The sequence below is a fragment of the Suricata suricatta genome, chromosome 17 (assembly GCF_006229205.1).
Source record: "Suricata suricatta isolate VVHF042 chromosome 17, meerkat_22Aug2017_6uvM2_HiC, whole genome shotgun sequence".
In the NCBI taxonomy this organism is placed as follows: Eukaryota; Metazoa; Chordata; class Mammalia; order Carnivora; family Herpestidae; genus Suricata; species Suricata suricatta.
The window spans coordinates 52,732,555-52,758,573 of NC_043716.1; the positions used below are offsets into that span (position 1 = coordinate 52,732,555).

Sequence of the window (26,019 nt, forward strand, 5' to 3'; positions counted from 1 at the left end):
CTGCCCTCTCCTGCCTGGGCTCTTTCTCTGGGGGCCACACTCTGGGTGAGAGGGTACAATCCTCCACTTCGCCACCCAAGAAAATGACAAATGCTGGGTCCCAGACATATGCTGAGGGCCTTCTGGGGACTGACTCTGGGAGACCGAGTTCCCGGCTGCCCTGAAGACAAGAGCCACGGCCAGAGCCTCTCCCCTTCCCTCCCCTCCCTCCAAACACAAAGAGCCAGGAGGTGGAGAGGACAGTTTATTGTGTAAAGAGGCCGATTGTACAGAGCAAAGATTGTACTGCCACAAGTAGGTGAGGGAGGCCCAGAGGCCAGAGCTGGAGGACAGAGGGGTGACATCCTGCCCCTGCCACCCCCCCGTCAGCCAGGCAGTGGGTGGGGGCAGGCATATCCATTGACCAGAGAGAATATAGTAGGACACCCTCAACACCCGCTCCAAACCCCTGCAATGCATGAGGTCCCCTCGTCTGGCTGCTGCAGTCCAGCAGCCCCTGGTCTCCTCCTCAAGCGACCAGACACTCTCCTTACTCCTCTGGGCCCCGGCAGCAAGCCGGGCCTGGGCAGGTGGTTCCAGGTTAGGAGGCTTGGAAAGGTTTCCCTGCCCCTGCCCAGTGCCTTTAGGGACAACTCCCAGCTCCCTGTGGGGCAGCCCATTATGGCACAGGGACCTGGTGGCGTCTCGGGGTGGGCAGCACAGACAAGGAGTCTTGAGGGGGAGCCAGAGTGAGGTGGGGGCTCTGGCCAGGGCCTGGGTGGGAGCCCACAGCCCTGGCGGTGGGGGGGAAGGGGGGACGAGGAAGGGAGTTTGATCACATCCTGTCCCACCATCCCCGCCACAAGGGGTCTTCCAGGCCCGCCCCCCAGGACCCCCCCACACTGCCAGCCCCAGCTCTGACTGCGGCAATTTGAAGCCCAGAACGGGGAGTCAGGGGAGCATCAGGGGCCCAGGGCCCCCACCCTCCCCCGGGTCCAGCCCCTGGGAGGCTGCCCTCCTCACACCCGCTGGATCTCAAACAGCTTCACGTCTGTGTCGTACCAGACAGGCGGGTCCACATTCCTGCCAAGGGAGTGGGCTGTCACAGGGGTGCTGGGAGGCCTCGCTGCCAAGACTGGGGAGGAGCTAGGAGGTGGTCCTGCCCCAGCCCCTCAACCCTGCTGCCCCACTCCAGGCAGTGGGAGCCCACCCTGAACTTGACGAGACCTGCCCCATCCCACTGCCCACCGGTTGACATTAAGTCTGCTGCCGTGGTGGGACCCACCTCAGGTAGATGACGCCCCACATGTAGGTGCGGAACCACATGGCCGTGCCCGAGTTGGCCTGGTACTTGCGGATGAGGATGGGGTGGGGCACGGGCAGCAGCCCCACCAGGGTGCCGTGCTGCAGGAACCTCAGGATTTCCGACTCATCCGTCAGGCCCCTGCCAGGAGGAGAGCGCGGGTTCCAAGGTGCTCCGGCTCCCACCGGGGCCCCCGCCTGAGCTTGCCGCTCCCCAGAGCCCCCCTGCCGCCCCAGCCCAGGCCTCACTTGTCAATGCAGATCTTCTCCACCTGAGGAACGAGCACCTGCAGCAGCCTCATGATGGTCTGAAGGGGAAGCTTGGATTTCCACGAGAGAACCTGGGGGGCGGAGGGGGGACAAGGGTTCCTGGGGCTGGGAGAGCAGCCCCCGCAGGCGAGAGGAGAGGCCTGACCCCTGACCCAGAACCACGGGCTCCCGGAGGCAGAAAGGGTTCCTGCTCCCCCCAGCCAGGGCCTGGCACCGGGCAGCGCCCGTGAACACGGACTGTCATTCACGGGGAGAGCCGTGGCCTCTCATTGAGCATACGCTACGTGCCAAAAACCATCCCCTTGGATCCTCACGATGGCACGATCGAGTAGGACATTTATCCCCAAGGAAGTGTAATTAGTAGTGATCACGGGGCACACACGGGGGAGCAGATGAGTGAGTTGGGGAAGGAAGCAGGAAAGGGAAGCTTAGTAAGAAGCGAGCACCCTGGGCCACTGAGGCTCAGCCCTGCATCGCACTCTGGGGACAGTGTAAGCAGAGGAAGCAGCCCAGCCGGAGAGTCCAAGGTCACCCAGCCGGAAGGAGTACTCCGGAGCCTGGCTCCCAGGCTAGTTCTGGGGTTTGGACACGTTCCCATCCAAGCCTTCACTGAGCTGTTGCTAGGGCCGGGAGCCCCGTGCCCAAACCCTCACCCACTCCGATGTTGGGCTCCACTGCCCACTGGCTGACGCGCTGGACAGTCGCCGCTGCTCCCGCCACGCCTGGCCGGGCTCCTGGAGCCAGGGAAGGGATAGGAGTGAGGGGCACGGGCAGCAGGCATGGGGCAGAGGACAGAGGGGCAGCCCTTCTTTCCAGTGCCTCCCATAGTCTGGAATCTAGGAGGCCACGATGCGTCTCCACTGGCCTCCTTGGTGGGGGGCTCACTCCCGACAGCCCAGCCCAGCACCCTTTGCCCTGGGCTTCAGGCCCTGCCCGACCCAACCCAGCCTGATGACAGGTTTCGGGCTAGGGGCTGACTGGGCTGGTGGGGTAAAGGCCAGCTCGGCTCAGATAAGGCTGATGGATGAGGAGTCTGAAGGCCAAGGGCTTAAGCCTGGGACCAGTAAACAAGGGAGAGGTCTGTGAAAGCACCCCCCCCATGCCCTGGGCACTGGGTTCCTGCTGCAGGTAATCCAGGGTGCCCTGGCCCAGCCCACACCGCAGGGGCCAGGGAGGACGGGAAGTCCCAAGCTCACCCCACCGTGGGAGTGCCCGTCACCCACCTCCGCAGTGGGGCTGCCATCGGCCGAGCTCTGCTGGGGCGTGGGCTCCAGGGAACGCAAGGTGCCGTCCTCTGACACCTGGGACTTCTCGGTCAGCTTGTCGATGCCTGGGGGCGGGGCAGGTGGGGAGGTGACACCTGCTGTGGGACCACTCCAAGGAAGCACCTGCGCTGGGCCTCATGAGGCCCCCTCTTGCCTCCACCCACTTTAGCGATGCCATGCCTGACCCCAACCCCCGCACACCCAGTTCCGAGGCTCAGGCCCAACCAAGCTAGTCCTCCTGCGCCTCCCAATATCCTCACCCCCACCCCCACGGCCTATCCCCTCAGCTTCCCAACTCAGCCATGCCCTTTGCCAGAGACTGGACGACATCCCAGAGACCCTGCCTGTCCCCCAATCGTGCAGGTGCCCCCTACCGCCTCCACCACCTGCCAGGGCCAGACCTGGGGTGGCCACCAGGCTGGTCTTGAGGGTGCCAGGTTCGGCGGGGGCGGCGGGCCGGGAGCCCTCCATGGAGGCGCCCTCTTGGGAGCCAGTTCGGGACAAGGGCTCAGGTGTCCGTCGGCGCCGTTGCAAGGCCTTGTGGATGGCAGGCGGGTCGCTGGGCAGGTTGGCCAGCTGGTGGAAGACACTGCGCTTTCGGATGATGGCGTAGACCAAGTTGGAGTTTCCTGTTGAGAGGAAGCAAGCCTCACCTCAGGGAGGCCCCCTCCCCTCCCCCTCCGCCCAGGCAGATTTCTGGGAGGGGGAGTCTGCAGGATAGGAGGGGGTCCGATTCCAGGGGTTGAAGGCGGCGCAGGGCCCCCAAGAGATGGAGCTGCAGAAGGCTGGCACCCGACGGCGTGCATGGTGGTGGTGCTTTTACCAGGATGTCACATTGTTGGAAAAGAGCTTCTGGGATGAGCCCTCACCCCCATACCCCTCCCCAGTCCCTTCCAGACCCCCTAACAACCCAGCATGCCAAGGGGTAACCCTGGCAAGGTGGGGCAGGCCCAGCGGGTCAGTGCCCACACCAAGCCAGCTGTTCAATATCTTGACCGTGTCCCTGGCCAGGTCTCCAGGAGGAGGGACAATAAGGACCATATGGCATGTGCCTGTGCTCTGCTGCCCACGCTGAATTCTCTCAGTGCTGGGTCTTCAATGTCCCGTCCAGCTCTCTGGTCCTGCCTCTCACCACACTATTCTGCTTTCAGCTCAGTATCTCACCCCAGGGCCTTTGCATATGTTGCCACCCCCCACGCAATGCTTTTCCACCCTACCCCAGCCCCATTCCTCCCTCACAGAGCAGTGCAAATATTACTTTTGGAAATAAAAATAACCGCTGATATTTAAGTGGCTACTCTGCTAAATGCTGCTTGTGAGTTATTTCTTCTCCCCAAAACTCTCAGAGATAAGGATTCTTAGTACCGCTGTTATGATTGTCTTACAGCCGAAGAAACTGAAGCTCAGAGAGGTTATATGTCCACAGTCACAGAGCTAACAAGCGGCCAGGCCCTAATTTATAGCAGGCAGCCTGGCATTTATGACAGCCACAGGCCTCACACCTCTCTGAACTTCCGTTTCCTCAGATTTAAGGTGACCTGTTCGTCTGGGTGACCGCCAGTTTAAAGCCTCCCTCCGTGCCTCCAGCCCCAGGGGAGGAAGCATTCTGCTTTGCTCTCCACTGTATCCCCTCCACCCACCACTGAGCTTGGTATACAGCAGATGCTTAATAAATGCGTCCTGAATGAACTGGGAGCAGCGGGACAGAGAGCTGCGCCCTCATTAGATGGGATGGTGTCCTTGCGCACTGCCCGTCCTGATGCCCACCCAGGCCAGGGGCTCGGGCTGCTGCCTCACCATCAAACTGGTACTGGATGATGTTGTTGAAGGCTTCCAGGAGGAAGAAGACCAGGTGGTGGTTCTGGGCGGCAGAGAAGAGGAACCAGGTGGTGGAGAAGGCCTCTAGCAGGTGTAGGAGCTTATTGGCAGCTACCATGGACAGACTCTTGAGGTAGGGGGACACTGCAGGGGAGGAGCCGGCTCACTCCTGGGGCCCTCAGCGGCCCTCCCTACACACCCCGGCCTGAGCCGGACAACGTGCTCCCGCCGCCAATCCCTGCCTGCCCCTTCCCTGTAAACCGCCCCCAACCCCCACCAAAGCCAGGAAGAACAAGCCGCCAGAGGCCAAGGCCACCCCGGCCATGGCTTCTGCTCGGCTCCAGGGGGGCAGGGTGGGTCCCCCCCGGTCCCTCCACCATGTGGACAGCCCTACTGTTGACAGAGCCACCTACACATGGCCCCTCGCCATTCCTCGCCACGCCTCTGAAAGGGGGGGGCCAGACACTGACAAAACCACCCCCATTTTTATACACGAGGAAACTGAGACTCAGAGAGGTTTGTAACTTGCCCGAAGCTCCCCACTGTAAAATGATGGAGCAGGAATGCAAACTCGAGATCAAACCGATACTCCGCACATAATTAGAAACTTAATTTTTGCAGGGCCCGTGAGGGGGAGTCAGAGATGAAACGCTGTGCATGGCATGAAGCCAAATATTGATCTGTGCACCTCTTTGTCTCCTGTCTTTCTCCCTCACTAGGCCGGGGCAGGGACCGGGGCTTTCTTGTTCATCAGTGCATTTCTCAGAACCGGCTACACTTAGCGCTCGGCTAAAATGGGTGAGATGGAGCCAGGGGGTGAAGCAGTCACAGAAGGTTCTGGCCCCAGAGCTCAGGGAGCAGCTAGACGCCTCCGGAGCCCGGCTCCATCCCACCAACTCTGGAGTCCAAGCCACTCCCTGCCAAGACGTCCTCTACCAAAGACAACCACACCTAAGTCACGCTGCCTCAGCCCACTGCCACCCGCCTTCCTGGGCCCAGCACACCAGCCAGCCCGAGCCCCTCCCCTGAGGCACACGTGTCTGCAGCCCTTGCGGGAGACTGGCGCCCTGAGACCACACTGTCCAGACCTGTGCTGTCCAGGGTAGTCATCGCCAGCTGTTTGTGGCCATTAAACACTTGAAACATAGCTGGTTCTAACCGAGATGTGAAACACACAAGATTTTGAAGACTGGATATAAAAAAGAATAGACAATGTCCCAGTAATTTGGGGGCCGCCTGGGTGGCTCAGTCGGTTAAGCATCTGGCTTTTGATTTCGGCTCAGGTCACGATCTCACGGTTTGTGAGATTGCTGATAGCACGGAGATTCTCTCTAGCCCTCTCTTTCTCTCTCTCTCAAAAATAAATAAACCTAAGGGGTGCCTGGGGTCAATTAAGCATCTGATTTCAGCTCAGGTCACGATTTCACGTTTGTTGGGTTTGAGTCCCTCATCAGGCTCTGTGCTGGCAGCTCAGCTCTGGCCCTCCCCTGCTCACGCTCTCTCTCTCTCTCTCAAAAATAAACAAACCTTAAAAATTTTTTGAAATAAATAAGTAAATTTTAAAAATTAAAAAATATATACCTAATTTTCATGGGGATTATATGTTGAGATAATGATATTTTGGGTAGAGTGGATTACATAAAATACATTATAAAATTATTGTCTCCTGTTTCTGTTATTTTTTTTTAATATGGCTACTAGAAAATTGACCGGTGTATATATGTAGCCACCATCACATTGCTATTGGACTATGGGTTTGAGGCAGGGAGGCGCGGCAGGTCAGCCCGTGACCTGGCGCCACCTGGTGGTGAGCACTGGGCTCCCAGCCCCCCTACCGTTGACCACGATGGTGAGCAGGCAATCGAAGAGGGGCTGCAGCCGCTGGTGACCGCTGGTGATGATCTTGTGGAATACCTGTGCGAGGAGGCAGAGGGGTGCCGTGGGGTCCCCTCGACCCCCAGACTGAGCCAAAAGGACATCCCCCACGCCCCCAGGGCCTGGCTGAGGGAGGCCCCTCACCACAATGAGCAGGTCTGCGTGGGTACCGGTAAAGACGGGGATGTCCATGGGCACGCGCACTGAGTAGGGCTTGTTCAGCCGCACCCCAAAGTTCCGCTCCCCGCTCAGAAGCAGCAGGATGAAGACTCCGATGTGCATCAGGCCCACCCGAGCTGCAGCACGCGGTATGAGAGAAGTCAGCACACGGGGTGGGGAGGGGAGAAAGGGAGCCCAGGGCAGAGACCCATCTCGGAAGCACTGGAAGAAGCCCCTGGTGGAAGGTCAGAGCCCCAAGCCTGAGCTCCTGGGAAGCAGCACAGACTGGCCGGACCCACCCCTCTACCAGGAAGCCCCCCAGGATCTCATGCCCACCCCAGCCTTACACTGATCCGCTCGGGCATCATTGAGGAAATACAGGGTGGGGACCAGGATGTCCAGCACATCACTGCTCTTCAGCACAAAGAAGAGGAATTTCTGGTTGGGGGAGGGGGACAGGAGGGCAGGATCAGAGGGGAGACAGCTCTGCCCCACCCCCTCCCCATCCCAGACACTGTCCCCATCCCTGGGGTCTCCAGAGTGACCGCTCCCCATCTCAGGGGAGTCCATGCCTGCCAGGCTGGGTCCCTGAGGCCAGCCCACCTTATTGAAGTCACAGAGCTTCCAGAAGAGGACCAGCAGCTCCTGATGGAACTGGATCTTCTTGGTGGAATTGGGCAAATAGGTCTGGAGCAGAGGGTTGGAGAGCAGCCGGGCTATGCCCTTGAGGATGAACTGGAAGTCCTGAGTGGGGGACAGCAGAGACCTGTCCAATCAAGTCCTCTGTGGCTCCGGCTTCGCCACAAATGCCTCCTCCCTCCACCACCACCCAGCCCGGGAGCCTGGTCCCACCTCTAGAGCCTGAAAGGCCCAGATTCTGTTATCAGCAGCTGTCCTGACGCAGGCCCCTCAGGAAGCTGAGTCCAGGAAAGTTCTGGAGGGAACTCCTGCCACTCCCCCAGGCCGCTGGCTCCCCTGTCCCTGAGCAAGGCTGCTCCTAGTGACCTCCCGCCCCCACACCCTGAACTGGCTCCTGCCCACCTGGACTCTGTGTTAACCGATGCCATGCCCCCACCCCTCCTGTCACCCTGTCACACCGCAGTCGCACTCTACTGGTCTCACAGAGCGGTCATTCACTCAGCACCTGCTACAAGAAATCCTCCCAACGAGGCAAGGAGGCAGTTCCTGTTTCCACGTTACCGCTGCAGAAGCCAGAGCTCAGGGAACACAAGAACCTCCCCCAAGACACAGGACACAAGGACTCAGGTCTTCCTTAAAGGCCACTGTCATTCCCCTGACCAAAACCTGACATCAGAGCCACCTCCTCCTGGAAGCCTGCCCTGTTGTCCTTAGTCAGTTGAGGCCATCGGCCCTTTTCTGTATCTCAAAACTCTCCAAGTCCTGCCATCACTGTTTCACCAGGGGTGGCCAAGTCCACAGGAGCCCTGGTTCCTTCCTGTAGGGGTCCGGACTCCCCCTACCCCATCTCATCTCCAACCTCTCAGGCCCTGCAAGCCCATAACCGTTGTGGGGGCACCGAGAATCCACTGGAGCAAGAGCAGTGTTCGACTCACCTCTTCACGATGTATGCGGGACAAGTAGTTCACAAACAGGTTCTCGGGTCCTGGAGGCTGCCAACGACGGAGCCTGGTATAAGCGGGTGGCCTCACCCCTTGCCGCTACCCCAGGGCGCCCTCAGACATCCCCAGGCTCACCACGAGGTGCCCACCTGGTAGCCCTTGCCCAGCTCTGCTAAAGAGAGTGCCCCAACCCTGGAAGGGCCAGCCGCCCTCCCCCCACTCCCATCCTTACGTCCGAGTCATCCATGGCAGTGCCTGTGGTGGTGCCGTCCACGGTGGGGCTGGCGCTGGTGGCACTGTCATGGTCCAAGGTGACGATGAGCACCTGGGCAGCCTCCTCCACCAGGGGCTCCCGGTAGTCGGAGAAGAGCAGGTGGTTGTAGGGGATCCCGTAGCCCACAGGGTCATAGGCACACACGGTGTTGAGGAGGGAGGTAAACAGGGGTAGGGCGTGTCTGCGGCAGAGGAGGGGCGAGGCTGCGGAGACCACCAGACCGGCCCGCGTCCACCTCCCAGGTGGCCACGCAAGAGGGTCAGCCAAGCCCCTCCCTCATTCAACAAGTGCCTCAGCGCCCGCCCTAGGCTGGGAGCCAGATTGCAGGACCAGGACGAAGCCCTCCCAAGTACTAGAGGCCCCTCCTTGTCCTTGCGGGCATCCAGAACCCAGGCCAGGCGGGGCCGTGGGCAGAGGAACTTATTACCAAGAGTAGGATGGCCAGTTATACGGGAAATCATGTCGATATCCCTTAGATTTTTCTCCCAACGGCTAAAGCCTATTTTTAAGACTATTTTTAGAGCAGTTTTAGGTTCACAGCAAAATCACAAGGAAGGAACAGAGATTCCCCTGTACTCCCTGCCCCCCCCACATGCACAGCCTCCCCACTACTGATAGCCAGAGTGGCGCGTTATCACACCGAACCCATGTGGCCACGCCATCAAAGCCCATAGTTTACATTAGGGTCCATCCTAGGCACCGCACCATCTAGAGGCTTGGACGAATGTACAATGACGTGGCCCTCGGGTCTTGGGGAGGCAGGTCCCCTCCCTTGGGACTTCAAAGAACAGGTTGGAGTCTCACAGAGAGTTGGGCTTCCCCTCGGGGAGCAGAGCGTGTGCTCCAACACCCAGTTTCCCCGGCCACCAGATGACTCCGTTCAGAGATTTGTAAGGTGTCAGGGTTCAAGCTCCTCATCTTACAGACGAGGAAACTGAGACCCAGAGAGGTTAAGTGAGGGGCAAAGTGTGGCTATTTGCCTGATAACGCTGGTGAGGAGAAAACCTCAGGCCAGCTTTTGACTGAGGCTTGTGGAGGGAGGGGTCTGGGTTCCCTTCTCTTCTGGGGCTGGGGGTGGGGAGGGGAGTTGGGCACAAGGCCAGCAAAATCGGAAGGATGAAGCGTGCCGCGTGGGAATGAGAGCCTGGAATTAAGAATGTGAGCCAGACCCTTAGGGGCACTAACTCCTGAGCCGCCTGCACGTCCCTGGGCACGGCTGTGTATACCATGTGTGCCTGCTCTGAATACCCACTCCGCCACGTGACACCCGCAGGTACTCATGTGTGCCCCCAGAGCCCATGGGCGCCCCCATCCTTCAGGGTGTTTCGTGATGCCTCCTCCCCAGCCACCATGCAGTGCTGGAAACAATCTACATGCAGCTGATGAGAAGTAAACCATGTGGCTGGCCTGAATGGAGATGTATCGTATGTATAAACTCCACAGATTTTGGAAACTTAGCAGGGAGGGAATGTAAAACCTCTCAATAATTTTGCACACTGATTACATGGTAAATGTTAGCAGCATTTTGTATATATTCGGTTAAATGAAATAGAATTAAATCTTCCCGTTTCTTTTTTATTCTCTCACTGTCACTACTAGCAGTGTTCGGCTTGCATATGTGGATGGCATTTATATTTCTGTGGGACAGTAGAGCTCTAGATGGAGGACCCAGGCACGGTTCACCTAGCGGCCCACCCCCATTTGGGGCACTGAACTTTTCAGGACACGACGTGTGGCTGGTGCATTGCAAGCAATCACCACCAGGGGGCAGCACCTTCCCTCGACTGAGACTCCTGGCTGGAAGGCGGCCTCCGCTCTGAGCTGCCTGGAACCAGGAGAATGGAAAGAAAGGCCAGGGGCCCCTCACCTGTTCTCCGTGGAACAAAAGAACTGCACCCACGGGTTGGTACTGCCACTGTCTGGAGCCGGGGGCAGGTACATGGCCTCAGAGAAGCACGTCAACAGCAGTTTCAACAGCTCCATCCTTAGGGAGGGGGGATTACAGGGGGTTCAGAACCTGAAGATCGCACTTCTCCTCTAGGAGGGCACGCCCACCCTGCCCGGCCCCAGCTCAAGTCCATGAAAAGAAATGACCCCATTTTATCCCCGCTGATGTTGGGTCACGAGGGGACAGGATGTCCTTGAAAGACCCCACGCAGAGTTCCCCCTCTGAGCCAGGAGTGGGGGGAAGACCTGGGGTCCAGCTACACTGTGGGCTCTGGGTCCAAGCAAAGCTCACCGGTTCACATCATGGATGTAGTTGGGCTGGGGGGAGTGAGCAAAGCCCACGCCAGCCTCCCAGATGTATTCACAACTGTCCAGGGAGTGCACATCCTCTGCTGAGTCCTGGAGACACAGTCAGAGAGCCATCAGGCTGGGAGTGAGTGGTCAGGACCCCCACTATCATCCCTGGGGGCAGAGACCCTCATATTGTCCTAAAGACAGACCCTCAAAATGCCCCAGCGATGATGCGCAAGGGAAGAAATTAATGTTCTTGAAAGCTAATTTTTCTCCTCTGGTTCATTTACTTGCTAGGTCCTAGCTTGAGGCAGGGGAGAAAGGGGGGGGGATGGAATTGGGTGCACCTGGTGGTGCGTGGAAGGGGGCGCAGAGAACACTCAAGGTCGAGTCCACAGGCCCACAGGAAGTGAAAGGGCCAGACCTCCTTTGTCCCAGCCCCACTCCCCCACCCACTGCCCAGCGAGGACAATGGGTGCCTATGCCCAGCCTCCCGGATGCAGGGGGCGGGGCCAGGCACCAGCTGGCTCCTCTCCAGCTGTGCCAGCCACCAGCCCTTCCCCAGACGTGCCCGCTCTTCCAGAGCCACCCCTGCCCTCACAGTGTCCTGCCCTCAACCCGGGACCAGAGCCCTCCCCACCCTGGGGGTGTGGGGTGCAGGAGGCTGGGGGACTCTCACCACAGTGCTCCTCCGGTGGCTCTGGACAGTGAAGTCTGGGCAGAAGAGGAGGTCGGCGATGGCCAGGAGCAAGGACTCGGCCAGGGGCCGGGCGTTCTCGTCGTCATCCTCTCCCTGCTCGGGACATAGCATACAGGCTGCCTCAGCGGTCACTGGCCAAGGAGAGGTGGCCCCAGGGTGAAAGGCGGTGGGGATCTGGGCCCAGGCTGGCGCCCATGGGCGGTGGGATGAAGGAAGAGGCAGAAGAAAAAGGAAGTGGATTCCCAATCACCTCAAACCTCCTAAGGCAGAAGGGGGCCAGAGCAGGAGCAGGGCTGGGATGGGGGGGGGGGGGCGGGCGGCAGAACCTCCCCGCTGACTGGGAGGAACCAGGCCAGGTCCCTAAAACTCTAGAGCCTCAGGCCTGCTGGGAATCACTGGGGCCCTGCCCTCAGCCTGGGAGGGGGCAGATAGGGAGGGCAAGTGCCCAGCTGCCCTGCCCCCACATCTGCGCAGCTGCAGGGCAGAGACCCCCGTGGGAGAAGCCCCCTCCTCATCTATGCATGTACTCCCCAAACCCCACAAGAGATTTGGAGGAATATGACCGACCCCAAGTGGGTTCTCTCCCTGTCACCCCATAACCTCCCACCCGGCCCCACAGCCAGGCCCACAGACCCCTCCTCGCCCTGCCCCGGGCACTGTGGACCAGAAGAAACCCCTCCAGTCGGGGTCCTCGAAGATGTAGGGCAGCACACGGGTGAGAAGCCGGCTGCAGTTCAGGACAATCTGCTTCTCCTTTTCCGAATGGCAGCCGCTCTCAGCTCCCTGCACCAGCTTCTCCACAGCCTGTGGGGACAGGCAGAGACGCTAGAAGGGTGGGGCGTGGGGCCCTGGCATTTGGGGTCACCCCAGGCTTTGGAGGGGGAGAGGCAGACAGGGCCAGCCAGCCCAGGGGGACGGAGACGTGGCCCCGAGAGCAGCCTCACCGGAGAGCCCAGGCCTCGGCTCACCGGCTGAGACATTGCTAAGTGACCACCTGTCTGAATCTGTCTCCTCATCTGTAAAATGGTGACATGATCAGCGTCCACCGCACAGGGTGAGCTGAATGAGCTTGCAATGTGTGGGAAGGGTTCAGCAAGGTGGGGGCCGGAGGAAGCCCTCCCAGGGGGAGCTGGCAGGATCATTTCCCCACCAGAGCCCAGACCCGGGCAGGTGGGTACACGGTACCTGCTCTCTCGGTCCCCAGGGCCAGGCCAGCTTCAGCCCCCATGGGAGGGTGGGGAATGGCCCAGCAGGGGGTGACCCGACGCTCACCTTGTAGCACAGAGTGGCCAGGTTGGAGGGTGACTCCTCCCGCACAGCGCGGATCTCTGCCGCTGGCACCAGCGCAAAGACGTCCTGCACCGAGGTGGCCGTGTCTGCCCAGAACTGGTCCCAGAAGGCATCATCGGTGGCTTCCACAGGCTGTGGGGGCCCAGATGGGTCCAGAGTCATTACACCATCCCTTACCAACAGGCCCACAGTTTACCGGTCTGTAGCCGAAGGAGCCCTGGAAAGGAAGCCACGGTCTCCCTGTTCCATCCCTGCTGGTGCCCAGGAGCCCTCCCGTGTGGGGGCCGTGCTGCAGCCATCATGAGCCTGGGGCTGGCACAGGCAGGATGGAGACACCTGGCGCGGATGCCAGAGGTCAGCCGGGCACTGGTTTCGTCAGCCAAAGCCTAACTCAGCCCCTAAGGGACAGGGAAACTGACCATCCTCCTCTGGCAGGGTCTCCCCACCTCGGGACCTCCCCAGGCCATTCTGCTAGGTCAAGCACCTGGGGACCAGACCCAGGTCATGCTCCTCCCCAAAGGAAGAAGGCAGGAGGATCGGTGATCATTTCACCCAAGCCCCGCCTCACTGTCTCCCCTCGGCCATGGCTTCTGCCCTCTCCGGGCACACCAAAATCTAAAGGAGTCAGGAGTCAACCCCGGAGGCTCTCTAATTGCACCTGCTGCGTTCAGCATTCACTGCAGGTGCCACAGCTCAGCTCACTCTTGCCAGGGCCCCACCTCCAAATTTATTCCTCAATCCTTCCTCCACACCGCCTCCAACCCATGGTCAAAGCACAGCACAAAGGACACCGTTCCCTCCACAGAGAGCTTTAGGCCTCGCCACTGCCTGCAGGACCGAGTCCAGACCTGGGCCAGACAGTCAGCCAAGATCTGACCTCGCATACCCTCATGCGTGCACACATGTGCACACACGTATGCACATGTATGCACGCACACTCGTGTTGTACATGGGCATGTGCGCACCAGCGTTCGCTATCCATATGACACAACCCTGTCACAACTTCTCTTTGGTTTGCTCGGACTGTCCCCTCTTCCCTGCATGCCCACCCTTCTAGCAAGCACATTCCAAAGTTCCACTGGTCCTAGGGAAGTGGTTCACCTTGAACACACTTGTACATTTTGAATCACATAGGCAGTTCACACGGAACCAATGTGAACCATCAGTTCCACTTCTAGAAATCCTTCCTAAGGAAATAATCAGAGATGTGCATGTATAAGGATGCTCGCCAATGGGGTAACGTTCATAATAGTGGGAAGTTGGAATCGACCTAAATAGCCAACAATCAGGGAACACTCAAAAAGTTAAGGCACTTTCATACAATAGGTTACTATGTCAACCACCAGAACCATGATTCCAAAGAGTATCAGTGAATGAAAAACATGGTACAACACTGTGAAAAAGAGAAGGTATAAAACTGGCTACAAGATGGTCACAGTCTTTCCTAAATTACATAGCAATAAAAGCCTAGAAGAAAATGACCGAATGTTCACAGAAATTAATTGCCTGGGTGGTTTTTATTTTTAACAGATATTTTTCTTTTTTTAAATTTTTTTAATGTTTATTTATTGTTGAGAGAGAGAGAGAGACAGAGTGTGAGTGAGGGAGGGGCAGAGAACGAGGGAGACACACAGAATCCTAAGCAGACTCCAGGCTCTGAACTGTCAGCACAGAGCCCGACGTGGGGCTCGAACTCATGGACCCTGAGATCATGACCTGAGCCAAAGTCGGCCGCTTAACCAACTGAGCCCCCCAGGCGCCCCTTAATGGGTATTTTTCGGCAAGCACGTGTATCGCTATGTTTTCCTTTTGAACGCTCCTCTGCCAAGGGGCCAGGGTTCGAAGGCGCTCTGAACAGCAGCTCCCACAAGAGACAGTTGCTCCATGAACCCAGCCTTCTTCCTTCTCTGAAAGCATGATAAACGCCCTACCACCACACAAATCCACACCCAGTGTGCATTCCTCTCACCATCAGAAATATATATATATATATATCTCATTTTAAAATAACTCAGTTCTCTGAATCCTCTTCTTCCAAGAATTCTCCCAGAGCTCTAGACCCAGAGAGACTTGCTTCCACCTTGGAACGCTGTTCCCGCCCTCCATCACTCATCATAGGCCCTGACTCCAGGGTCTCAAAGCGCCTGCCTCGAGGCCCCGTTAGCCCACCAGCCCTGCTTCCTCGACCCTGCAGTTGGAGCAGACAGCAGATGTTCAGTCAATATTTGTCCAGGGAATGGCTGTCATTAGCCCTAGAGATCGCTTCAGTCTAGTCTCTGGGCAGGTCTGAGCACCAGTGGGGTGGTCCAAGCTCAGGGCTGGGGTAGAAAGCCTCACCAGGGTCTGGGTGTACCCTGGCCTACTCCCCAAGCAGTGCCCCCTCCCCTCCAAGTTACAGGACAGCACATGGGGGACAGCACATGGCCGTGGCCCACAGGCCAGGCCTGGTACCAGGGCCTGCTCAGTCCCAGAACTGGTAGAACAAGTTCGCTGGGGGAGAGGAACAAAGGCCAAAGGAGGGACCCTGGGGCTAGGGTTTGCTGGCCCTCCTGCCCGCAGCCATGACAGCCCTCTGCCAGTCACTGGAGTCACCGGACGTCACCCCCCACCCAGGGTGGGTGACCAGGGTTGGCATGAGGACAGACATCCTAGAGAAGCTGGGAGCACCTCTGGGAAGCCCCCATCTCTGACACTTTCCCCACCTCCCAAGTAGCTACTACCCCCTTAAAGGGGCAGAAACTCATCTGAGCATCAGTGGACTTGACCTCTGTCCTAGTTCCTCAGGCAAGTGTTACCTAGGGACTGAATTCAAAATGAGGAGAGAGACTTAGAAGGAAATTTAGGAGGCACCAGGCTAGTCCAGCCAAGAAGCAGAGGAGAATCCTGGCTCTCTGGCTCCCATTGCAGGAGCTTGGTGACCATCACCTGCCCACACAGGCTCGCCTGATGCTAAAGGTAATTGGCCAGGGTCACCGGAGCCCCTCAGGCTTCTGAGGAGAGGAACACAGCTTAGCTTCCATCCCAGTTACCCAAGCGCAGCTCCAGACAACTTAAGGAAGCTTCTAGAGTCAAACCAGTTCTTTTGAAAAGAGTATTTTTGCTGGAGGTAGGAGTGCTCTTGCTGCCAGGACTGAGCGACCCTGGTAGGAAACCAGATATTCTTGCCCCACTTTTGCCAGCACCTGCTCAGGCCAGACCCCCCCCACCAGCTTAGGGGCTCAGCTGCATCTTTTGAACTTTTGAGGGGGGAGGGGGAGGAAGGGAGGAGGGTGGGGGGAGAGGGAGGGAAGAACCACAAGTGCTCCAGCCTGCTAAGGGTAACCTGTTCTGGAGGACTCTGTCACCACACCATTCACACACACATATGTGTGCACACATGTAAACATGGACGCACTGGGTCTCATCTGGCCTATGGCAGACAATCTCCAAATAGACGGGATCTAAGGGAGGGTCCTGGGTCCAGAAAGGTCCTCCTTCTAGCACCCCACCCACCCTCGGAGAGGTCCGGGAAACATAGCCCAAACTGCTAAGCCTCAGGACCAGGGTCAGGCCTAGCCCAGGGCAGGAAGAAAACAGGATGCAGCTCAGGAAGGCAAGCAAGGCCCAGCAGTGGTGGCTCATGTCCACACCACAGGAAAAGGTGCTGGGTCTCCTTGTCTGTGGCCCAGAACAAACATCTGTGTTCATAGCACAGCCTCTAAGGATCTGAGACTAGAGGACACCCTGTGGACAGCTGCCTGAATCTCCTTGGGGACTCTGAGTGACAAGGTCTGGGACAACCAACTGGGATCTGGTCTTCACTCCCCAGTGGCCCAAGCCAGGTCCCTGTGCAGGACCCGAGGCTTCAGGCTCTCTCCCTCAGGCCAGCCCAGGGCCCTCCTGGTCTCCGGAGGTAGACCCAGCCAGGTCTCCGGTTCCAGGCTTGACCCAAGCTGACTTACTGTCCTCAGCTGGCAAACGGGACAGTACCATCTCAGTCAGCTCCATAACAGGCTGCAGCCTGGGGGAGCCATGGGCACACTGTATTTGGGGGAGAGGGCCAGCACAGGTAGGAATCTAATCTACTCAGATCGTGTGGGACCTGGCTGAGCTAGTCCTGCTGGCCTGGCAAAGGACCCTGCCTGCTGACCCAACAGCCCATAACTCATTCTTCCAACAAGGTGTTTCCTTCCCCTGGTAGGTAAACATGGGAGCCTCCCTCCCTCCTCTCCCTGTGGCCCCACACTGAGGGACTGGCCCACTTGCTGCCACCCACAGACCTAGAAGCCCCATCCCCAAAAAGCCAAGGGCTAAAATGAATCAGGAGCCATTAGGGAAGTGACTGAAGAGCAAATCTGGTTTCTATCAAGTGCCTCTGAGCTGGGTCTGGACTCTCCAGAGGCCCTGGGCATTTGCCAGGCACCTGACCTATCTCTCGTGGGAATGAGACAGTACAGGATGAGAGTCCAGCCTCTGGAGCTGTGACCAGCTGGCGCTGGGGAGATGGCTTCCTCAGTCCCACTCTAACTGCTATGAGCCAGAGAGAGCCCTGGGGGTAAGGGGAAGAGGAAAGTCCCAGACAGCAGCAAGCCCTGACTCCCTTGAAAGTGGGGGATCTGGGGAATCAGGGCTGGGCATCTCTGTACCCATAGCAGCCTGGTTCAAGGGGTCAGAAGAGAAGGGACAGGCAGGAAGCAGCCTTGCTGGGGCCAGGTCCCATGTGTTGGGGGCAAGGAGGTGATCTCTGTGTCACTTGTGAATTCAGGGGAGTTTTCAGCAGGCACTAGGCTGAAAGACACTCCCACACCCCACACCAGCCAGTCAAAGACAACCTGGAGGGTTGTCAGCCCTGACCCAGAGAACAGAAGGCACCTGAAAACACAGCCATCCCCACCGCTGGGCCTCAGAGGAGAAGCCCCCTGGAGCTGTGGTCCCCAGCTGGGAAACTGGACTCCATGGCCTGGGAACAGGTCCCTTTGCGAGGCTGCAGGGCTGCCCGCCACTCTTTGCACGTTCTCAGGAAGACCCGGGCCTTCCCTTGCTGTGGACATCGACCTGGGCCCAGCGAGGCCGCTGCCACCGCGCACCAGCTGTTTTCCCCGACCTGGCAGGCGCCGGCCGGCTTTGTTTGCCTTGAATCAGCCAGGGTCTATGTGTCTGGGAACCTCGGGCACCGGAGGACAGGGAAGGGAGCAGGGAGGTGGATGGGTGGATGGGGGCGGAAAGAGGGGGGAAGCTGAAGATGCGAGGCTGGAGGGGCGGGAGCGGGGATGGGGTGGGGGAGGGGGCGGGACAGGTGGCGGACAGCGGCATTGCCGACTCTGGGAGTAGGCACACGTCAGCCTAAGGTGGCAGCAGCGGCTGCGAACAGAGGGATATTCCCAGGAGAGGAGGCCGGGGATGAGAGGCTAGGGCTAGGGGATGAAGCCCTGGGCTACAGGCCAAGGGGTCCCACTCCGGCCCTGGCTTCAGGGTCACCCTGCGGGCCTGCTGGTCCCCCATCTCCTGACAAGCCAAGTTCGCGCAGCCCCCCCCCTCCGGCCCTGCCCAGCCCCCAGCCCGGCAGGTGGGTGGGGAGGCCGGGGCCCCGGTCGCACCTGCGTCTTGGTGGTGAGCTGGATCACCGCCTTTCGGAAATTCAGCTTAGAATCGGCCGACCCCATATCGCTGGAGCCCGCTCCGGCCCGGCCCCGGCCCCGACTCCCGCCCCGGCCCCGGCTCCGGCTCCGGCTCCAGCTCCAGCTCCGCGGCCCCCGCTGCTCTCGCAGAAGAGGAGCGGCGCACCCCGCCTGCGGGCCCGGCGTCGGCTCCGCCCCCTCTAGGCTCCTCCCCGTTTGGCTCCGCCCTCAGGTGGCTCCGCCTCCGCACCTGCCGCGCCCCGCACCGCCCACTCCAGGCGCCTGGAGTCGGCCTCCCTCGGATCCGCTGTTACCACGCTCCAGGGCTCCTGCTTCCCCGGACCCCGGACCTCCGCGTCCCCCTCCGGCTTCGTAGCGCTTTCCCTGTTCCATCTCTCCCATTTCCACTCGGCCGCCAGGGCCTGCAACCCTCCCAGCCTCCCGTCCCCTGCCCCCATCCTCCCCATTGGTCCCCAGGTAACTCTGGGCCCATACTTTCCCAGGCAGCCCTCTCCTTCGAGTTTCTTCCTTGTCAGTCCTGATTCTCCCCATTCCTTTTTTCATTTTTTTTTTCTCACCATTTGCTTTCTTGGTTCCCTTTTATTTGACTTGTCAAACCCACATCACCAAAGAGGCCCGCTGTTTTTCCAGCCACAAGCCCCAGACTCCAGGCAGCTCCCGGCCTGATGAGAGTGGGAGGGTCTCCCAGTTTCCCACAACTGCTTTCTGGCCACTTGCCTCCCCTGTGAATGCTTGTAGGTCCATTGATTTTCAACAAAATATGTTGTGGGACTGTTATTTACTAACCCTATGTCAAGAACCGGACATAGGGAGCTTAAGTCACAGGGCCCGCCCCTTATGAGCAATTGGCTTGGGAAAGAAATAAGGAAAGAAGTAAAAACATGGTTCAGCTGAGTGAGCCTTTGGTAGAGGCAAATTAATACTATTATTAGTGATAACGAACACCTTTCAATGATGTCATAATAATGACAATATCTCTAACACAAGAAAAACCTACCTTTGAGAAAAGTGTTATCCCCATTTTACAGTAGGGGAAGCTGAAGTTCAAAGCAGTTACATTACTTGCCCAAAGCAGTGGCAACTCACGCAACGACTAAAGAACAAAACCAAAACCGCAAATCCAAGTCTGGCACCAAAAGAGGTAGCACTTTTTTCAATATCATCTTGTATGCTGTGTCTGGAAACTTCTGGAAATCCTAAGACACTTCAAAGGAAGGTGATATTTAGCTTAAATAGGAATTCCACAGGCAAAAAAACGACAGGGGCACCATCTATCCATTGAAAGGGTGGTGCGAAGGCAGGGTAGGACAGGCATGGAGGCAGAGAGGAGGGGGCCAGGGATGCTGCCCTGTCACCAATGGGCAGACTCTGAAGGATAGCTCTGTCCTTGCTCCAGAGGTGGGTTTTCCCTGCCCTGGATGACGTTCTGGCCGGCTCCATGGCTTTTCTAATCCCTCCAAGACAACTGAGTGCTCGATTCGGCAGCACATATACTAAAATTGGAACAATACAGAGAAGACTAGCATGGCCCCTGCGCAAGGATGACACACAAATTCGTGAAACGTTCCATATTTTTAAATAAAGTGCCATTCTCTGAGAGAAAAAAAAAGACAATTGAATAGGGTCTTTATTTGGCATTAAAAAATTTGTTTTAATCCAGTCTATTCTGCAAATCACCCAACCTCAGTCTAGGCCACAGTGACATTAAAAATTCAGTATCTTGGGGAGACTGGGTGGCTCAGTCGGTGAGCATCCAACTTTGGCTCAGGTCATGATTTCGCATTGATGAGTTCAAGCCCTGCCTTGGGCTCTGTGCTGACAGCTCAGAGGCTGGAGCCTGCTTCAGATTCTGTGTCTCCCTCTCTCTCTGCTCCTCCCCTGCTCACGCTCTGTTTCTCTTTCTTTCAAAAATAAAATAAAACATTAAAAATGTTCTCATGAGGCGCCTGGGGGGCTCAGTCGGATAAGCCTCCGACTTCAACTCAGGCCAGATCTCACCTTTGTGAGTTCGAGCCCCGCATCAGGCTCTGTGCTAACCGCTGGCTCAGAGCCTGGAGCCTGTTTCCGGTTCTGTGTCTCCTTCTCTCTCTGCGCCTCCCACTCTCATGCTCTGTCTCTCTCTGTATCAAAAATAAATAAAACATTAAAAAAAAATTTTTTTAATGTTCTCATAATCTTAGAGAGCCTGGGTGGCTCAGTTGGTTGAGCATCCAACTTCAGCTCAGGTCATCATGATCTCACCGTTTGTGAGGTCAAGGCCCTGCACTGGGCTCACTGCCGTCAGCGCGGAGCCCTCTTCAAATCCTCTGTCTCCATCATGCTCTCTCTCTCTCTCTCTCTCTCTCTCTCTCTCTCTCAAAAATAAATAAACATTAAAAAATTGGAATCTTAGTCATCAAGGAAATGCAAATTGAAACTGTACTATAATAATTATTATATACCTATTAGGATGGGTTAAAAAAATACCAAATACTGCTGAGGATGGAGAGCATTTATATTTTCTTATGAAGTTAAATTAATAGGTTACCACATGACTAAGTAATCCCACTCGTGGTATTTACCCAGGAAAAATGAAGACATATATCTATACAAAAAGCCTGTGTAATGCTTACAGCAATTTCATTTATAGTCACACAGAGTGGAAACTACCCAAATGTCCATCATCTGGTGGAAAAACAGATTGGGGTTCACAGGCACAATGGGACTGGTATTTTGCAACAAAAAGGAACAAACTACTGATCCAGGCAGCAACAATGTGACTGAATCTCAGAAGTACTGTGCCAGACGCAAAAGGCAAGTACTGTATATCTTTACATGACATTCTAGAAAAAGACAAAACATTTGGACAGAAAACAAAGGGATTGTTGCCTTGGGCTGGAAGGAAGCTGGGAGATGGACTAGGAAAAGGTATGAGGAGGGGTGCCTGGGTGGCTCGGTTGGTTGAGCGTCAGCTCAGGTCATGATCTCCTGGTTTGTGAGTTCAAGCCCCGCATCAGGCTCAGAACCTGGAGCCTGCTCAGATTCTGTGACTCCTTCTCTCTCTTTCCCTCCCCTGCTCACGCTCTGTCTCTCTCCCTCTCTCTCAAAAATAAACATAAAAAAAAAAGAAAAGTTATGAGGAAACTTTTTGTGGTAATGAAAACATTCTATGCTATGATCATGGTGGTAGTTCAGTGACTGCATATGTTTGTCAGAGTTCATGTACACCCAAGAGGAATACATTTTATGCTATGTAAACTATACCTCAGTAAATTTGACTTCAAAAAAACAAAAACCAAGAGCAGGTGCTAAATGGCCATTCCAAGGGAGTAATTGTGAGTCTTTTGGTCTTGAAGATCACTCAGAGCCATTTCAGGGATTGGCAACCAGGAACTCCCAGTGGCACCAAAATATTACTCAACATCCATCAACCTTGCCCTTCCCATCAGCTTTCATGGGATGGATTTAAATAAATCTATTTCTCCTCCTCCAACCTCAGGAGGTCTCCCGTTCACTGGGCATTCTGCTCCTCAGGAAATGTTGGTGTTCATCTCTAGGAAATCTTCTAAGGTCCCTGGGCACTCTTGTCCCCATAGAATGGGAAAAATGTTAATATGACAGCTAATACATCTAGGTGGAAAAATATCCATTTATCCCCACCACAAGTTTACTGTCTCTAGGTTAAACTTAGCATCCTCCCTAATCACACCAGTAATTGATTTTTGCTTAAGTTTATTTATTTATTTTGAGAGAAAGAGAGAGAGAGAGAGCACGCAAGCAGGGGAAGGGGTAGAGAGAGAGGGAGGGGGAGGATTCCAAACAGGACTCGGGGCTCGAACTCACGAACCACAAGATCATGACTTAAGCCGAAACCCAGAGTTGGGCGCTAAACTGACTGAGCCACCCAGACGGCACCCAGAGATTATTTTTTTTAACTGCTGTTGGTATTGTTTAGTGCAAACTGAAGTGTATAGAGAGACAAGATGGCCTGATAACCAGGCTATGCTCTGAAATACTGTAGCAAAGAAAGCAAGACAGAGAACACACAGGCAAGATGAGGCAAACGTGGCAGAGTCCTGGTCACTGTTGCATCTGGAATATGTGGAGACTCACTGTACTCTTCTCTCTACTTTTGTGTGTGCGCTTGAACACTTACAGAGTCAAAATCTTTAAGGAAAAAAGACTAGATTAATACAGGAAAAACAGTAGTCAAACAGAGCTTTTAAAAGTTTAAAGAAATTAGTTAGGACACCTGGATGGCTCACTCAGTTAAGTGGCTGACTTCGGCTCAGGTCATGATCTCACAGTTCGTGGGTTCGAGGCCCACATCGGGGTTTGTGCTGACAGCTCAGAGCCTGGAGCCTGCTTCAGATTCTGTGTCTCCCTCTCTCCTTGCCCCTCCCTTGCTCTCTCTCAGATACATAAATAAATAAATAAACATTAATTTGATGATTGGCTATTAGGCTCTTAGCTATGATTGCCTATGTGGAAACTTTTATGCCCGGATAAAGGAAGAGTCCCTGTCTGTGGCTCCTATGAGCCCCTTTTTTTCTGCATTCAACCATCAGTCATGCCACAAGCATGAACTCCGTAGCTGCTAAGGGCTGCATGCTTTGCAAGGTGTTAGGCCTCAGCTACAAAGGCAAGTACCTACTGCCAAGACAGAGCAACCATACAGGCCATAGAGAGCCTTGGGGTCGGGCATGGAGTCTGTCCAGGACAGACAGTGGGGAGAACGGAGGAACAGTTACCAGAATCCAGGGGAAGAGAGCCCTGTTGTAAGAGGGGCCAACAGGAACAGCGACCTCACAGGGTCTGGAAGACAGAGAGCCACGGGATGGAGACCCTACCTTCACTGTTCTGCCCTCTGATTCTGCCCGCTGTTCTGCCCGCTGGTGCTTCCCATCGGAGAACTCACAGACAAGCAAGAACAAGGGAGCCCATTGATGCAGCCCACAAAAGCCTCAGCCCCAGGCCATGGGACAGAGAGAGAAGATGGAAAGAGAGCAGAACAGGCAAACAGAACATGTCCCACAGCCAGGTAGGAGGAACAAGGGGAGGGAACGCGCAAAGGTTCAGAGAGCCGGGTTTGCCCAGAGCCCAGGAAGCCCTGATTGGGATGAAATGCAGAGTGAGAAGCGATAAAGCCGGAGAGGCAGACCAGCGCTGGGCCACAGAGGGCTTCATATCCTGTCCGAGAGCTTTCATCTGTCTCACTCTGTGAGCACTGAGGAACCCCTGAAGCAGGGGGAAATGTCATTGGATGTCATTTTGTCTTGGCACAGTCATCCTGTCTGCTGCAGGAAAGATAAAGTGATCTGAACACTGGGAATCTGGCAGCTCATGGGGAGAGAGAGGACCAGGGCTGAGCCCCGGCAGCGACAGGTGGAATGGAGAGGAAGGACGCAGGCAAGGTCTCAAGGTGGAATCTTGGCACTTGCCTGTCAATTGGATGTGGGTCCGCTGTGGAAACCAAGCACCATTTTATTGTAAATTCTGTGCTCAGTAATTCAGACGGGCCCCAGCTAAGGTGGCTTGCATCTGCTCCACGGTGTCTGTGGTCTAACTGGAGAGACTAGAAGAAGTAGGCAGAGGGTTCACTCGGAACAGCTGGGAGCTGGAGTCATCTAGATGCTTCTTCACTCATACATCTGGAGCCTGGACTGGGAGGACTCACCGGTGGGGCTCAGCAGGGGGCGAAGATGGCCACACCAATATTGGCCTTCTGCGTGTGGCTTGGACGTCACAGCTCTGAGAGGGAGTGTTCCAAAGGGTGCATACAAAAAGAGGGTGTCCAGAGAGAAAGAGGAGGAAACTGCATAGCTGTTTAATACTGAACCTGGGAATAACATTTAAAGTTACATCCACAGGGGCACCTGGGCGGCTGAGTCGGTTGAGTGTCTGACTTCGGCGCAGGTCATGATCTCACAGTTTGCAGGTATGAGCCCCACATTGGGTTTGCTGCTGTCAGTGCAGAGCCCACTTTGGTCCTCTGTCCCCTCTCTCTGCCCCTGCCCCACTTGCACTCTCTCTCTTTTTCTGTCTCTCAAAGTAACCGTTAAAAAAACTTTTTTAAATGAATAAATAAAGTCACGTCCACCACATTCTGTTAGTCAAGGCAATCAAAATCCCACCAAGTTCAAGGTCCACCCACCTCTCCATGGGAGAAGTGTCAAGGAAGTCAGTGCCATTTTTAAGGCTGCCCCACTGTAGGAGATTCTGTTCCCCACACTTATCCCCCCAAATCCAGTCGTTCTCTCTCCTGACCTTTGCCTGTCTTCTCATCTCAGTAAACGGTATCCTCCAGGGTGCTCAAGCTGGGAACTCAGTGTCACCCCCACACCAATCCATTACCAAGACCTGATGATGTTATCCCCCTAAGCACATATATTGGGTTTTCTACCTCCCTCGCCTCCTCTGCTCTGATCTTTGCCAGGGGCCCCATCATCTCGCCCCCGCCCCCCTGGAGCAGCCTCCATCCTGCCCCCTCTAATCTCAGAACACCCAAGTCATTGTAAAATGCAGCTCATGGGGCGCCTGAGTGGCTCAGTCAGTTAAGTGTCTGACTTCGGCTCAGGTCATGATCTCAGAGTTTCTGGGCTTGAGCCCTTGTTGGGCTCCATGCTGACAGCTCAGAGCCAGCAGTCCGCTTCATTTTCTGTGTCTCCCTCTCTCTCTCTTCACCTTCTGTGCTTGTGCTCTGTCTCTGTCTCTCAAAAATAAAAAAACATTTAAATTTTTGTTTTAAGCTTAATGTTTATTTATTCTTGAGAGAGACACACACAGAGTGCAAGTGGAGGAGGGCAGAAAGAGAGAGGAGACACAGAATCTGAAGCAGGCTCCAGGCTCCTAGCTGTCAGCACAGGGACGCAGGGCTTGAACTCACAAACTGCATGATCATGACCTGAGGCTGAAGTCAGATGCTTAACAAACTGAGCCACCCAGGTGCCCCTCCCCCCAATTTTTTAAATAAATAAAATGCAGCTCACAACGCTTCCCCACTGAAAACACCTTGGAGCCCTTTGTTAGGAACAATTTTCGGTGGACCCCCACCCTGACCTCCAAGGTCCTCCATGGACTGAGCCCTGCTCCCCCTCCCAGGGGGCCCCCAGCATCCACCCACGCCACACAGGTCTTCCTTCCTCAAGCCCTCTGAGCTATTTCTGCCTGGGACATCTCCTTGCACTCTCCATGTGGCTGCCCCTTTCTCTTCCTTGGGGTCCTAGCTTCAATTTCTCCTTCCCTGAGAGATTTCCCATCCCCAGCTGTTGTTACTTTAGCTGCCAGTGTGTTTACTAAAAATTTACCATCATTTAAAATATTTTCGCCTTGTTATTCGGCTTATGTCTGTCCTACTGAAATGTAAGCTTCTCGCGAGCAGGGACTGGGTTTGTCTTGCTCCCCGCATCGCCGGCGCCTAGCACTGGCCTGGCACACAAGTCTTTATTGGGTAAATGAATAAAGATCACTCCCGTCTCACAGAACACGGAGCCAATTTGGCAGTTCCCTTCAGTCGATAGGAACCACACATCTTCACAAACTCTTTCTCAGATTAATTTTGTAGGTCTTTTAGGACCCTCTGAGGTGAGGCAAGTGGAGGGACAAAGAAGGAAAGGCAAGGAATATGGTTCTGCCCCTGGTTTCGGAGCATTGATGTGTTCATTCATCAGGC

General features: G+C 56.0%; 1 protein-coding gene and 1 non-coding gene across 2 annotated transcripts; one reads left to right on the forward strand and one right to left on the reverse strand.

Moving 5' to 3' along the window:
• Positions 1–230: 230 nt before the first annotated feature.
• Positions 231–18,480, reverse strand: HID1 (HID1 domain containing). Its single transcript, XM_029928769.1, has 19 exons — positions 18,327–18,480; positions 12,733–12,882; positions 12,094–12,264; positions 11,440–11,553; positions 10,762–10,868; positions 10,390–10,506; positions 8,481–8,703; positions 8,243–8,299; positions 7,272–7,412; positions 7,016–7,106; positions 6,654–6,805; positions 6,470–6,548; positions 4,614–4,778; positions 3,218–3,445; positions 2,775–2,881; positions 2,205–2,285; positions 1,531–1,622; positions 1,265–1,423; positions 231–1,062 (listed from the first exon to the last, which is right to left on the reverse strand). Exons 1-19 carry the CDS (start codon positions 18,390–18,392, stop codon positions 999–1,001), a joined length of 2,364 nt encoding a protein of 787 aa, XP_029784629.1. The 5' UTR covers positions 18,393–18,480; the 3' UTR covers positions 231–998.
• A 1,357-nt stretch (positions 18,481–19,837) lies between these two features.
• On the forward strand, positions 19,838–19,944 carry LOC115283164. Its single transcript, XR_003904959.1, has one exon. It is a non-coding gene; the product is annotated as a U6 spliceosomal RNA (small nuclear RNA).
• The last annotated feature ends 6,075 nt before the right edge of the window (positions 19,945–26,019 follow it).

Excerpts from the sequence above, each read along its gene's own strand:
- HID1 (XM_029928769.1), bottom strand. The coding sequence starts at position 18,392 with ATGGGGTCGGCCGATTCTAAGCTGAATTTCCGAAAGGCGGTGATCCAG. Across the intron at positions 3,446-4,613 it reads CATCCAGTACCAGTTTGATG|GAAACTCCAACTTGGTCTAC; the intron begins GTGAGGCAGCAG and ends TCCTCTCAACAG. Across the intron at positions 1,424-1,530 it reads GAGAAGATCTGCATTGACAA|GGGCCTGACGGATGAGTCGG; the intron begins GTGAGGCCTGGG and ends TCCTCCTGGCAG.